The sequence below is a fragment of the Ascaphus truei genome, chromosome 4 (assembly GCF_040206685.1).
Source record: "Ascaphus truei isolate aAscTru1 chromosome 4, aAscTru1.hap1, whole genome shotgun sequence".
NCBI lineage: Eukaryota > Metazoa > Chordata > Amphibia > Anura > Ascaphidae > Ascaphus > Ascaphus truei.
The window spans coordinates 268,668,464-268,682,795 of NC_134486.1; the positions used below are offsets into that span (position 1 = coordinate 268,668,464).

Consider the following 14,332-nt stretch of genomic DNA (forward strand, 5'->3'; position numbering starts at 1 on the left):
CGGGGGACAGCCCTAAACATAGAGGCTGATCTTTCTTCCCATGACGCACGATCCGAGTTTCTTAATAATAAAAGAATAACTATTTCCTGCCTTCCAACTTGGTGACCTGAACCCCTTGTCCTCCAATCCCCTGCACCATCTTCGGTGCCACTGTGCAGAAATGTACAGGAGAATACAAGCACACACACACACATACACACACACACACACACACACACACACACACACAAAACTTTGTTTTTCTAACCCCTGCCCTTCGCATATTCTTACCTTCTTTAGCAGACTGTGCCTCCCCCGTGTGTGCAAAACAAAACAACCAGATGAAGCATAACGTAATCCAGGAAGGGTGCCTAGTATGGAGAAGAACCATGGTGCATTGAACAGGGCTTGAGTTATTTGCTATTATTGCAATGAGTCTCTTTGTTTTTGTGCTTGAAGTTATTTGTAGCTGTGGAAGCCTGGATTCTATGCACTGGTTGTGTCTTCTTTCTTTTGTTGCTGTTCTCGGTTGCGTTTATATACTGTATTGTACTATATTAGGCAATGAATCCCTCTGCACAGTCCCGCCTGAATGCTTATCCCCTCTGTAGCCTCTTCAGCGATGTGCTCAGTACCAGCCTGCCAGCCGCTGACTGCAGACCGGCCACCAGCTCCACACTCCAATAATATCAATTAGGAGTCAAGGGGCGGGACCCCAGCAGCAGCAGCAGCAGTCAGTCCATCCAGCAGACTGGCAGCCCGATTTAGCCTATCAGATTTCGGGAGGAGCCATCGACGCTGGCCAATAGCAGCAAGAAAAGAGGCAAGAATCTCAGCTTCTACCAATCAGAGGGGCGGCTGCGGCTGGTCCAGGGTTCTGTCACTGTATCCCTCTTGCTTGGAGGGCTGCTCTATCTGCAAGTAGCCCAGGAGTCTGGGGAAGTGGCTGAGCAGCAGCACTCACAAGTGTTCCCGCTCTGTAGGACTGCCCCTGCACAGATCACAGCGGCACAACTTTCAGACATTTACACAAGAATCAAGTAGTGTAACATGAATCCCTCGCATAAAATCAGCTTATTGTGCCTTGCTAAAGAGAGCACTTTAAATTTTGGAACAACTCCATCGCCAGGAAGTGATCAATTATTAACGGGTCTCTGTCATAAATGCACATGCGGGCGACTCTTGTTACTAGTTGATGAAATGTCTAGAACAGCCGCACTTGAATGGCTCTGTAAATGATGAGCTGTTACTATCCTCTTCATTTCCTCGTCCAATAAAACAATGGAACTGCCATTATTTAATGACCAACGAAGAACTCCCATCCATTCTGTGGGCTAAACAGCAGAGTGCAATAAACATGTAAGAACCTTTATTGGAGGAAATGAGCTGTGTCGGCTGAGGCTGTATAACACCCGGGGAGAAGCTGCAGCAGGCCTGCTGGGTCTTCAGTCTCACACAGACCGAGCAAACCAATCTCTCACCAAATCAGTGAAAAGAGATCAGTATCCCGTGGGCCAGCTACAGTCTGAGAATGGGAACCATTTTAATGTAGTTTTTTAAACTCGTGCATCAGATCTGGAAGAGTTGCAAACCGAAGGCGAGCGCAATCACTGAACTTTGATATTTTATTGCCGAAGTCCGATAGCATCTAATAATAAATACTTGAAATGCTGGGGAAAGTCGGCGATAACAATGTTTCATTGATCTATAATAAAAAATACTCACTGCTAAATGATATCGCACCTCCTTGCAATGCACAGTGCACTTTGGTTAAGTGATCAGTTAGCTCACATATTGTTGCATTGCAATGTGTTGCGGTACATTACTCTGCGCGAATACTGGTTATTTGCAGTGCGTTGCGACCTCACTTGCACCAAAGGGAAGAATAGGACGTTCAACAACTACAGTATATATGTGCTTTGCAATGCATTGCATTGTAGTATTTTCTGAGACTTGAAAATGTTATCCTGCAGTAGAATAGCAGTTTCTTCAGCCACTGAGGGCTTTTTGTGGTAGTTGTACAGACTCCACAAGCAGTGTGTTACTGACACTAATGAGTCTATTTTGAAACCATACAGAAGGGTTAGTAGTAAGTTTGCAGCCTGCACCTCTGCAACAGAATACATTATTCTAACAATGCTGTAAGTCAATTGTAACGCATTTCTGCATCAAATAGGGTATTTGGGGAAGTAACAGGGCTTGTGCATTGCATTATCGCAATCCTCTCTGGATATATACGTATATCTTGTTGATGTTTTACAGTGCACTAGTATGACCCCTGACTTACTGTAATCATGTCGTGTACTGTAGTTTAAGTATCCAATGAGAATGATTCACTTCATTTAGCCACCATAAGTGTACTATAAGTATGGAGGGATTCCAGTTAGTTTGTTGACTGCTGTTCTAATTGATTTTACTGGCAGATATTGGTCAAAGCGCTTTAGAATGTTTCTTTTTTGTGTCCTGCCAAACAAATGATTTAGCATCTGGATACGGTCTGTCCCTCTTGATTAGTACGAAGGACTAGCATGTAAAATTCCAGTATTAACATTGTCATGGTAGGATATTATTGCCACAGACGTCAGGAATACATTTCATAACAGCAAATCTCTTCTAGATATCTGGAATTCTGGTGCTGATTAAATGTTCCACTGGAAATACAAAATGTAAGCTTAAACATCATACCTAGGTTTCTGTTAGAAAACATAGGGAATTATTTACCATAGCCCTTGATAAAATAAGCATATATTATGTTGTGTTTTGTTCCACCTTTTTTTGCAAACACTTTATTTACCGTGTTAATATAAATAAGGGGGAGAAGACTTATTGCCAATCCTACCCCGTAGTAACAACATGGACAACGTGTATCTCAATAAGCTAATTAAATTGCGATCTAATTAATATACCCTAATTTTACTGTTCTAGGGTCGATCTACATACCTAAAACAAAATACAAGTGGGACCACTGCTATTTTACATTATTTGTATAATTAGTAAACTTATACAGTAGTCATGTGTCATACAGCATATACTACTGTTTAAAAAGTGAGGGGATTGAAAAATGACATTTGACACCAGAAATATAAAATCTTGTAAAGGCACTGCTTCTGCTACTAGCATCATTTTTATGACTCGATGACTTCCTTTGCGTTGTTTTTAAAGGGTACAGATTTAAGTCTTTGATGAAGTGTTGAAAACGAGAAATCCCTTGATGGCTTTGAGATAACTTTAGCTGTGTATTTTGCCTTTAATTTGTGCTCTTTTGGTGTCATTCCAATCTAAAAACACAATTTAAAAGGAAAGTGTATTTACTATATATAAACAACAAAAAAAAGTAGCGCTATTGGTAGCGCTAACCAATGAAATATGACAATAATAACGTAATGTTTAGTACCCTAAGTGTAGACAATTAATCACACATGGGGGGCTGCCTGATGATACAAAAAACTGACCCCCTGGTCAGAGCTAGTGCATGGAAAAAGATATGTATCTGGAGGCGCCTAGGATAACAATAATTATAAAAAGGATATATAAAAACCAAGCCTGTTGGCCAGTTATCAGATTTTCAGTTATATATGAATAATAATAATAATAATTTAAAATTCACATTTGTTACCAGTCCCACCAAAATAGAATACTTAGATTTAGAGATAACTATCGTAGATAATTGTATTCACACTAGCACATACTTTAAACCCGTTCAATCTAATAATTATTTGCATGCACAAAGTCACCATAACCCCACATGGGTCAAAAATATACCAAAAGGCCAATTTATTCGACTGAAAAGAAATAGTTCACATCCGGAAACATTCAATATCCAAGCTGAGGATCTTAAAAACAAATTTATAGAGAGGAAGTATTCTCCACAGGATTTAGATAGGACCATTACCGAGGTTGCAGCGATGGACAGAACCAGTCTTTTGAAGTATAAAAATAAAAATCTTAATAAAACAGGCAATCTGTCATTTATAACCCAATTTAATCAAATGGCCCCTAATATACTTAAAATCTTTAGAAAGTATTGGCCGATATTAAAAAAGGACAAAGAACCAGAGGGTATTTTACCAGAGTATCCACATATTATATTTACAAAAGCCCCTAACATAGGACAAAGACTGGCACCTAGCTGTCCATCATTGCAACCTATTCATCGTAGAATGGCACTCTGTGGAGGATACTTCATCTGCAATAGATGTACGGCATGTAGGTACAGCATCAAAAAATCTGAATTTGTATCAAATAATACCCCAAAAAATTACAAAATCAAGCAACATATCACGCGTAACAGTTCTTTTGTTATTTATTTGCTTGAATGTCCATGCGGTCTGCAGTATGTGGGTATGACTACTAGAGCCATTAAAATACGTTTGTATGAACATATATACAATATTAAGATTGGTTTAGTAACACATACAGGGGCCTATGCAGAGAGCAGCGAATTTTAAAATTGGCGAATTTATTAAAAAGTAGCTTTTTTGGAGAGTTTTAATCTCCATATGCAGAAAAGTGCGAATTCTGCTATGTTTAACATGGATGCGTGTGGCGAGTTTAAATTGGCGAGATGCGCGCTTCAGAAATGTGTTAAAACAAATTCGCGCCTTTTTTTTCCCCTTTGCAATGGCCGCGAGCGGCAGTTTTTTTTGGCGAGGCAAAACGGAGACAATCGCGCCATTTTATTGGCGCGAACAGCCGCTAGATGCCATCCGCGCCTCTCTGCATACGGATATTTTTTAAACTGGCGAGATTGCGGTTCTCGCCAGCCGCGAGGCGAGTTTTACAAATAGAAAAGAAAAATTGGCGCGTTTTTCGGAAATCTCCATTTTCTGCTGTTTTCTGCGCGATTATCTCCAAAAAATGGCGAATTTCGAAAATTCGCTGCTCTCTGCATAGGCCCCAATGTGTCAAATCATTTTCTTCAAATACACAATCAGGATCCCAAGGGTTTAAAATGCATTGCAATAGAAAGCATTACTCCACATTGGAGAGGAGGTAATACATTGAGCCTATTGGGGAGAAGAGAATCCTTTTGGATCTACGAATTACGTACCCTATCCCCAATGGGCTTAAATGTAGAATTTGATTTGAAACCCTTTCTGGTTGGATAGATTCACACAGTATCAATATGTTCTGTATGTATGGTGTCAATATTAGCAATTTGTCCATTTACTGGTTTCTAACATGACGCTCCTCTACACATATAGCAAAGTTTGTAATGGATATATTATTTTGTATTTTAGAAAATTTTATGTATATCTAGTATTGCACTGTTGCATTTCTAACTAGCACTTAATGTATTAATTGTTTCACAATATCCTATATTCACTAAGTCCACTAGCTATTGCATAGCCTATGTTTTGTTTAACACTTAGAATATCCATAGTATCAATCACTTTCTAATTTAATAATATACACTTATAGGTGGATTATACATTATATATATATTTTGAAATAGTCACATTATATTAACATATTTATGTTTTAATGACTAGATGCTTATTGTTGTTTGTCTGTATCAGTTAGTTATGTTTTAGTTTTTAGTATGTTCGTCCAGTGTAACAGCTGAGGATTCAGACTTGCAGTAGCACAATGTAATACCAACATGAACCATCTTACTGCGCATGTGCTTGATCGCATTATTATGCCCAAGAACTACTTCACTTGCCCATTGCGCATGTGCATCAGACTGCAGGTGAATTTAATTCAAATAATTACAGACTCTCTATTTAAGGGACTCTGATGGACTTTTAATACCATATACCCCTGAGGAAGAAAGCAGAGAGCTTTTGAAACGCGTAGGGTGGCGATTCTAGCACTCCTGCACCACTGTGTTTGGCGATTTCCCTCCACGTATTTGACGAATCTACGTTTGCTGCTAATCAGCTAGCCTGCCGCTCGTGACGGGGAGCCGAATCAGCTTCTGCTGTTCCAGACCAGCTGGGCGTCCTTTCCAGTGTGCCGCGTGAGATTCTGCACGCAGGCTGACGTGCACACATCAACGGAGACGCCCGCGAGCAGGAATCAGCTTACAGCATCGAGAGGGGATACTCTCTAAATTATCCACTGCCTGCTTACCTTTTCCATCTGGTGAGTGGGCATTGCATCTGTTACCATCGGTGCTGCGGACTGCTCTAATCACTTTTTATTTTAATATGTCCATATTGTTGTTATGTCTATGTATGCCATGAATTGTTATTAAATGCTTTTACTGTTTATTTTCACCTATCTGTTTCTCAGCTGATATATGTTGTCTTAAGTGTTGTTTGTCCTATTGCCAACAGTATTATGCTATGTGTCGTGCTTTCTCTCCTTTTTTAAGCACATCGTGAGGAGCTACGTTCCACCTTCCAACAGGCTTGGTTTTTATATATCCTTTTTATAATTATTGTTATCCTAGGCGCCTCCAGATACATATCTTTTTCCATGTATTTACTATATATGCTCAAATTGCCACATATTCTCTCATGTATACTCCATTATTGGTACATTCCCTCCAGATTTCAATGTGTAGCATAATAATCCAAAGCTTTAAAGTATCACAACCTTGTATCACTATATAAACCTGAATAACACAATTGTGAAACATGTCTATCAGAAGAAAAGATCTTTCTCATAAACTCAAAACTAAATGATTATCAGGAAGCATCCTTGACCTCATCTTCCTCACTTGGCAGAGTTCTGAAATATATGACAAAACTGGTTTATTACAAACATTAATGCTAAGTATGGTGTATTACTCTGCAAGTATAGGTTAGATAAAAGAAAATATGTTTTGTGACTACAGATAAATCTCAACTACTTCAGATGCAATTATGTTGTGGGTAGAGAAAATGTGATACGGCTGTAATTACAGAATATTAATGATAGAGAAACACTTGCACAGATTGTACCATTGAGTGTGTGTTTGTGTGTGTGTATTGAGATATCTGAATTCAGATCAATACAATGTCAGTTTACATGGAGTGTTTCTCATGTGTGACTGTTGATTACCTTTTTTCACCCACCATGATGTAATTCCCTCACTTTTTGTAAAAAATAGTAAATAAAACTCAATCGGATAATGAGCATCAGTTGTTAATTATCGTCCTTAGATTATGAGTTATATTTTGTGCAATCCACCTTCTTGCAATAGAAGGTAAACATATTAAAACAGCAGAACAGACTGCATTGTGTCCTGGATCTCCTCTTATCTCTCCCATCGTACTTTCAGTGTCTCTTTTGCTAACACCTCCTCCTCCTCTATTGATCTCTCTAATGGGGTACCCCAGGGCTATGTCATGGGACCCCTTCTCTTTTCTCTTTACACACTCTCTCTAGGTGACTTAATCACATCTTTTGGGTTTAAATATCACCTCTATGCTGACGACACACAAATTTACCTTTCAACCCCTGACCTTACACCTGCTATACAGACCAAAGTTTCTGAATGCCTCTCTGGAATATCATCCTGGATGGCCACCCGCCGACTGAAACTTAACATGGCAAAAACAGAGCTCCTTATACTTCCTCCCAAACCTGGCCCTACTACATCCTTCCACATTTCTATTGGAAATACGATCATTCACCCACTACACTTGATTCCTCTCTCTCATTCTCCTCTTATATTCAAAACGTTTCTAAAACCTGTCGCTTTTTCCTCCGCAATATCACAAAGATACGCCCTTTCCTCTGTTACTCGACTGCTAAAACTCTGACTCAGACCCTCATTCTCTCACGTCTCAATTACTGCAACCTCCTCTGTCCGGCCTTCCTGCCTCTCACCTGTCTCCCCTACAATTTATCCTAAACGCTGCTGCCAGAATCACTCTACTCTTTCCTAAATCTGTCTCCGCATCTCCCCTCCTGAAATCCCTCTCCTGGCTTGTGATCAAATCCCGTATCTCACACTCAATTCTCCTCCTCACTTTTAAAGCTTTACATTCTTCTGCCCCTCCTTACATCTCAGCCCTAATTTCTCGCTATGCACCATCCCGACTCTTGCGTTCTTCTCAAGGATGTCTTCTTGTATCTAAAGCTCTCTCCCGCCTTAAACCTTTCTCACTTTCTGCCCCGCACCTCTGGAATGCCCTTCCCCTCAATACCCGACTAGTACACTCTCTATCCACCTTTAAGACCCACCTTAAGACACATCTGCATAAAGAAGCATATGTATAGTACTGGATAATCCTGGACACGATACATAAAGCTTGGCCCCCTGCAAACGCACTTACTAGAATTCCCTCCTGCTGTCTCTGTACGTTCTCCCTACCTACCAATTAGATTGTAAGCTCCTCGGAGCAGGTACTCCTCTTCCTTAATGTTACTTTTACTTACTGCACTTATTCCCATGACCTGTTATTTATATTATTTGTTATTTATATGATATCTATTACTACTGTGAAGCGCTATGTACATTTATGGCGCTATATAAATAAAGACATACATACAATACAATAAAAAAAATGTAAGTACAGATTTTAAGCAGGGTGTCTCTGGAGCAGAACTGTGTTAATTTCAGCTCCGGGGACTCCCGGCTCCCAGAGATACTTACCTCTGTAATGTTGCTGGAATACCTGTGAAGTTTAAATGTCTCAGTCACCCTGGCCAATAGGAAGCCATAATTGTGGAAATCACGGTTCCTATTGGCAAGCGTGATGCGGGACATTTAAGACACCATTATGTTAGGAACACAGTTCCCTAACTGCATAGATACCAGCACCACTACGGAGGTATGTATATCTGCAAGCAGGGGATTCCTGGGGATGAAATGAAATGAACCCCCTGCTTCAAACCACACACATAAATTATATAATGCATATACTGTATTATATATATAATATAACATCATTTATAATATAATATAAAAATATAATATATTATATAGTATAATATAGTATAATATATATATTATATACACATAAACAACTTTGCAAAGCGTCATAAGAACGTTGGATAAGCCGTTTTGGCGTTGTAAAAATGAACATAGGTATGCATTGCCTAGCGTTGGATAAGCCATTCGTTGTAAAGCGAAGCGTTGTAAAACGAGGACTGCCTGTATAGTATTTGGTCTCCCTTGGTTGTGTGCCCACAACCCTACTGCTGACTGGTTAAAGGGGAAGTGACCACATGGGGCCAGCGATGTCATGGGACTTGCTTGCCTGTACCTCATCCCAGCTCTGACTTACCGCTGTCATCTGTATCTCTCCCCGATGGCCTTACACTTACACACCAGGATTTTGGGGAAGTTTTCAACAAGAAGCAAACTGAGGGGATACTACTGCATCAGGCAATTAATGACCCAATCTACGTGTTTCCAGGAGCCATTCCACCGTCTCAGACTATTTCAGCAGTTTTTTCTACTCTTCCATCATTCACCTCCATATCTGGAAGTCCCGCGGCAGAAGACAAAGTCCAGGAGCTAAAGTCTTTCTGGAGGTGGATTCATGCAAACATAACTAAAGCCTCCCTTCAGCAGAAGGATCGCGCGGATAAGTATTGGCAGCCAGCCCCACAGTTCCAGGTTGGAGATCTTGTATGGTTATCCGTCTGAAGTGTCCTTCCCTGAAGCTCGGGCCCAGGTTCATAGGTCCCTACAAGATTGCGAAACAAGTAAACCCGGTCACGTTTAATTTGGAGTTACCAGGTCCCCTAAAGATTTCTCCGGTCTTTCATGTGTCTCTCCTAAAGGCGGTGGCCTGTAACATCTCCTCTTCTGCTCCCACCCTCCCAGGCCCTGTTCCAGTAGATAGCCAAGTGGAGTATGTAACTCGTCGGATCCTGCATTCCCGTAAGTCTCGAGGAAGTCTCCAGTACCTTGTATCCTGGAGGGGATACGGTCCAGAGGAGAATTCTTGGGTGAAGGCTAGTGATGGGGGGGGGGGGGGGGTTACTATGAGTCCGGACCGGGATTTTGCTCTAGCTCGCCCTCTGTGGCAGGATCCTCCATTTTTTCTCCTGGCAGCTTCCTTTAAAAGGACAGCCCTGTAAGGAGGAAGTTGCCAAGCAAAGTTTCAGTTCATGCTGAAACACCATACTTATCTTTTGTCTTCCTCATTACCAGACCCAGCTACATACCTTGACCACCCCTGTCTTCCACCTGCCTCGATCTCTGCATTCTCACCGACTACACAACTCTGCTGCCAGCCTTGACCTTCGGCTTAAGACTCACTACTCTATCAGGATTCTGTCCCTTGTCTCAGGTCGGTTCTTTCATATTCCTACCTCAGCCCTGATGGTCCGTTTCTTGCTGGAGATGAGCATCGTTACACTTACACAGCTTTTTCCATGTCTTACCCGTGTCATCAATTATAATATTTTTTTTTTTCAATTTTTCCTGCCACATATGTCTTTCTGTGTGTAGAATTCCTGCCAAGTCTGCTGGTTTACTCATCTCCTCCTCTATCTTTATATTTGAAAAATCTTTTGATTATTTTATCCAATCTTTTATATATCTAAATATACATGACCAATTAAATAGCTTTATATTCGGAATGCCACCTTCCCTTTGCACTTTGGTAGCATAAGTTTTTTGAGACGTATTCTGTGTTTTTTATTCTTCAAAATAAAATCTGTTAATTTATTAAACAGAATAGGATCTTTTTTTTTTTTTTTTTTACCAATAATGGAATCCTTAACATTTTATCCATTATCTTAGGAAAAATTACCAATTTGATAATAGTACATCTCCCTAACATTGATATTCTAAACTTTGTCCACTTATCTAGGTCTTTACTTATCGTTTGGAACAAATATGTATAGTTTAAAATATATAATTTAGAGAGATCCGCAGGAATATTTATACCCATGTATTTTATATGACATTTCACAACTTTAAATGTAGTTCCTCCCATTGTATATAGATTTGGTCCTTTTACTTGATTTATCAATAGAATCTCTGATTTATTGAAATGTATTTTGTACCCTGAAAAAGTTCCAAACTGCCTAATCTTATCACAGATGGCTGATAGCGATTTATCTGGGTTTGCTACGAACAACAGCATATCATCTGCAAATAATGCAATGTTCAGTTCTTGTTTACCTATCTCAATTCCTTTATATTCCTTTGCCAATCTGTGCTTAATAGCGAATGGTTCCAGTGCTATAGTGAACAGCAAGGGTGATAGCGGACATTCTTGCCTAGTTCCTTTCTTTATTTCAAATGTCTGACATTCATCCGTTGCCAGGACAAATGTTGTTGTGTTTTTATATAATCACTTCAATGCTTTTACAATATGACCTTGTATTCCAAATTTTTATAGTGAATGGAAAAGGTGGTCCCAAGTTATTAAATTGAAAGCTTTCTCAGCATCTAAACTTAGCACAAAACTTCTATCATGGCCATTTGTATCCTTTGTATATTGTATTGCAGCTAGCACTTTCCTTATATTGCTTACCGAGTTCTTCCCTGCTATAAAGCCCATTTGATCCTCATTGATATTATCTGGGATAATCACTTTAAGCCTATTTGCTAGTAGTTTTGTGAAAAATTTCCTTCTAAATTTAGCAATGATATTGGTCTATATGAAGCCGGAGCAAAGGAATGGAAGCAGGCACACGGTCTTCCATTCCTTTGCTCAAGTACTTCTGGGATGTCTGGACCTCCCTGGACACAGCGCACCGGCAGATAAGTACCCCCCTCCAGCACCTACCAGCGGTGTGCATGCGCTTCTATATATGACTATATGAAGCCGGATCCACTTCTTCTCTTCCTGGTTTATCAATCATTTTTTATAAATGCAGATTTAAATGCATCTGAAACCTCTTTTCTCCTTAGTATATCATTATAGATTTTTGTAAACAGAGGTGATATTTAATTTGTCATAAGAAAAAAATTCTGAAGTATATTCATCAGGCCCTAAAGATTTGCATTTTTTCAATGTCTTTATTGTTTTCTTTTTTGCCTCCTCTATTATGAGCTTGTTAGTGCATCTAACTGTGTTTGTGAGACTTTGGGTATTTGTAAGTCTCGCCAAAATATCTCTTTCTGTTCTTCATCTAATTGACCTGTACTATATACATTTTCGTAAAATTCTTCTCACATACACTATCTCTTCCCCTTTGTGTTTCATAATTCCATTTTTATTTTTTAACCCTGCAATAGTCATCTGGGATCTTTCGCTGTAAGGTTCGTAAACTTATAATACACCGGGGACCACCTCAGACAGCCGGCCGTGACTGGAAACAGTGTTGCTCTACCTGAGGAGATTTAACCACGCCCTGGGCTGTTGGAATCTGATCTGATGATGTACGAGCGCTTGGAAAATGAAGAAAGAGACACAGAGAGTGTGATTCTGATTCTTTATCTCAACTTTATTACGGAAAAGCAATACTTTTTATACAGAGAGATAAGGTGTTAATTAGAGGCGTAAATTAGAGGTGTAACAATATTAGCATATGACTAAAATGACAGCCTAGCTGGGAATTTTCCACTCAAACATTATCTAGAGCCTTGGTTCCTGTAAGCAAATCTTGCGGCCAAGCCGATTCTAAGAAAACACAGTACTGGTGTCCAGACAACAGAACAGTGTTGTTTTTCTGACAATAACTAGCGAAAGCTGATAAAACGGGCTGCATGTTTGGAGGTCATTTCTTTCGTACATATACGCTTAGCTCAGGGAAAAGTTCAGGCAGACAAGATGGAGGTTCTGGCCTTTACTTTAAACCCTTTCATTCAGCTTTCAGCATATTACTCATAAGTCTGCCTACTCTATTCCCAAATTTAGCAAATCGGGAGTTTTGTAGTTTTTAATAATAATCCACTTTCTTTTGAAGCACTAGGTCACTCTATTTTTTTTTCCAAATAGACATTTTTTGCAGCGCTGGACATATTTGCTTTATATTTAGAAAATGCTTTAGAAAGTTCCTTATACACCTGTACATAATTTCTTTTTGCCAGTGGGCAGTATACGCAATCAGGTTGCCACTTAACACTGCTTTTGCGGTGTCCCAAAACAATACTACATTATCTTTGTGCTGACTGTTATTATTTTCAAAATCTTCCCACATTAATATAATTGCTTCTTTGAATTTTTCATTATTAATCAAATTAGATGGATATCTCCATATTCTACAGCTGCCTTTCTTTATCTTATGATTTAGGTTAAATCTGATGGGGGCGTGATCTGATATACTTATAGTTTCAATTTCTGAAGATGTTATTCTTTCAACTAGATTTGCTGACACAAGAAAATAATCTAACCTAGACAGCGTAAGATGTGCCTTTGAAACACAGGTAAATTCTTGCTCCAGTGGATGTAATGCTCTCCATTCCTCTTCTAAATTAAGCCAATTCTTATTTGAGTCAATTCCTAGCACCGGTTTGATATACTTTTTCTTTTTTTTTCACCTTCTCTATCTACGTGAATGTTATTTAATATATTATAATCGCCTCCCAATATATTTTTTTCCTCATTAATGATTTTGGCAAAGAAGGTTTTACAGTAAATTGTTGGCGCATATAAGTTGCATAATATAATCTTTTCTTTTGCCACCGTCGTTTCTAAGATTATATATCATCCCTGGGGGTCTATTTCTTCAGTCAAACTTCTACCTACAATCCCTTTCTGAGTAATATTGCTACTCCCCTTGCTTTGCTATTGAATGAGGAGTAGTGGTAAGCTTGTACGCAGCTAATTTTTCATTTTCTGTGTTCGGATCAATCAAGTGTGTTTCCTGCAGGAAGATTATTTCTGTTTTTAAAAGCTGCAAGTTTTTTAGAATTTTCTTTCTCTTAATTGGTGTGTTTATTCTATCCACGTTCCACAATATAAAGCTGGTTTTAGAAATTATTCCAAATATCTTTTTGATTTTTGGAGAGAATACCATACCATGCCATACCTTCTTCCTATGTTTTGACCATTTCCAAAATTCTGCAAGTTTTGTTGCTACCTGGGAAGGGAATGGGAAGATAAACAGGGAAAACAATACACAAAACCCAATACAACAAATTGTGCAGCATAACTGCGTCCACTTCTACTTTCGACTTCCAGCATTTTACACAACCAATAATATACATTTATATTTGAATTTGTTCCATAAACCCAACGACCTATGACCATTAACTATTTTCTTAACCTTTTTATCTTTATCTAACATTTTAGATATATAACGCCTGATTGATAGCATGCTATGGAGTATCTGGCACTACTTAGTACCACACGTTTGTCCCGTCTTATCTTTGTATACGGTCTCTGTGCTGTCTTTCACTCATTGCAGCAGAGACCGGTGTTTTTTCTGCACTGTTCCATGATGTGGATGTGACAGGAGGGGGTAACTAGGCTCTCTAATAAAGGTCAAGCCCGTTTTCGTTACCCCCAGATCCGTGTATAAGGGTCCCAGAGAGTCAGCTCTTGGACCCAATAACATTGTATCACTG

General features: G+C 39.3%; 1 protein-coding gene across 4 annotated transcripts in view; it reads right to left on the reverse strand.

Moving 5' to 3' along the window:
- The window catches only part of EPHA7 (EPH receptor A7), a 215,052-nt gene extending 214,376 nt beyond the window's left edge, over positions 1-676 (reverse strand). For all 4 annotated transcript variants that reach the window (XM_075597475.1, XM_075597473.1, XM_075597474.1 and 1 more), the window contains exon 1: positions 271-676. In XM_075597475.1, coding sequence (XP_075453590.1) covers positions 271-370 — 100 coding nt within the window. In that variant the 5' untranslated portion in view covers positions 371-676. The remainder of the gene's footprint in view (positions 1-270) is intronic.
- Positions 677-14,332: the final 13,656 nt, after the last annotated feature.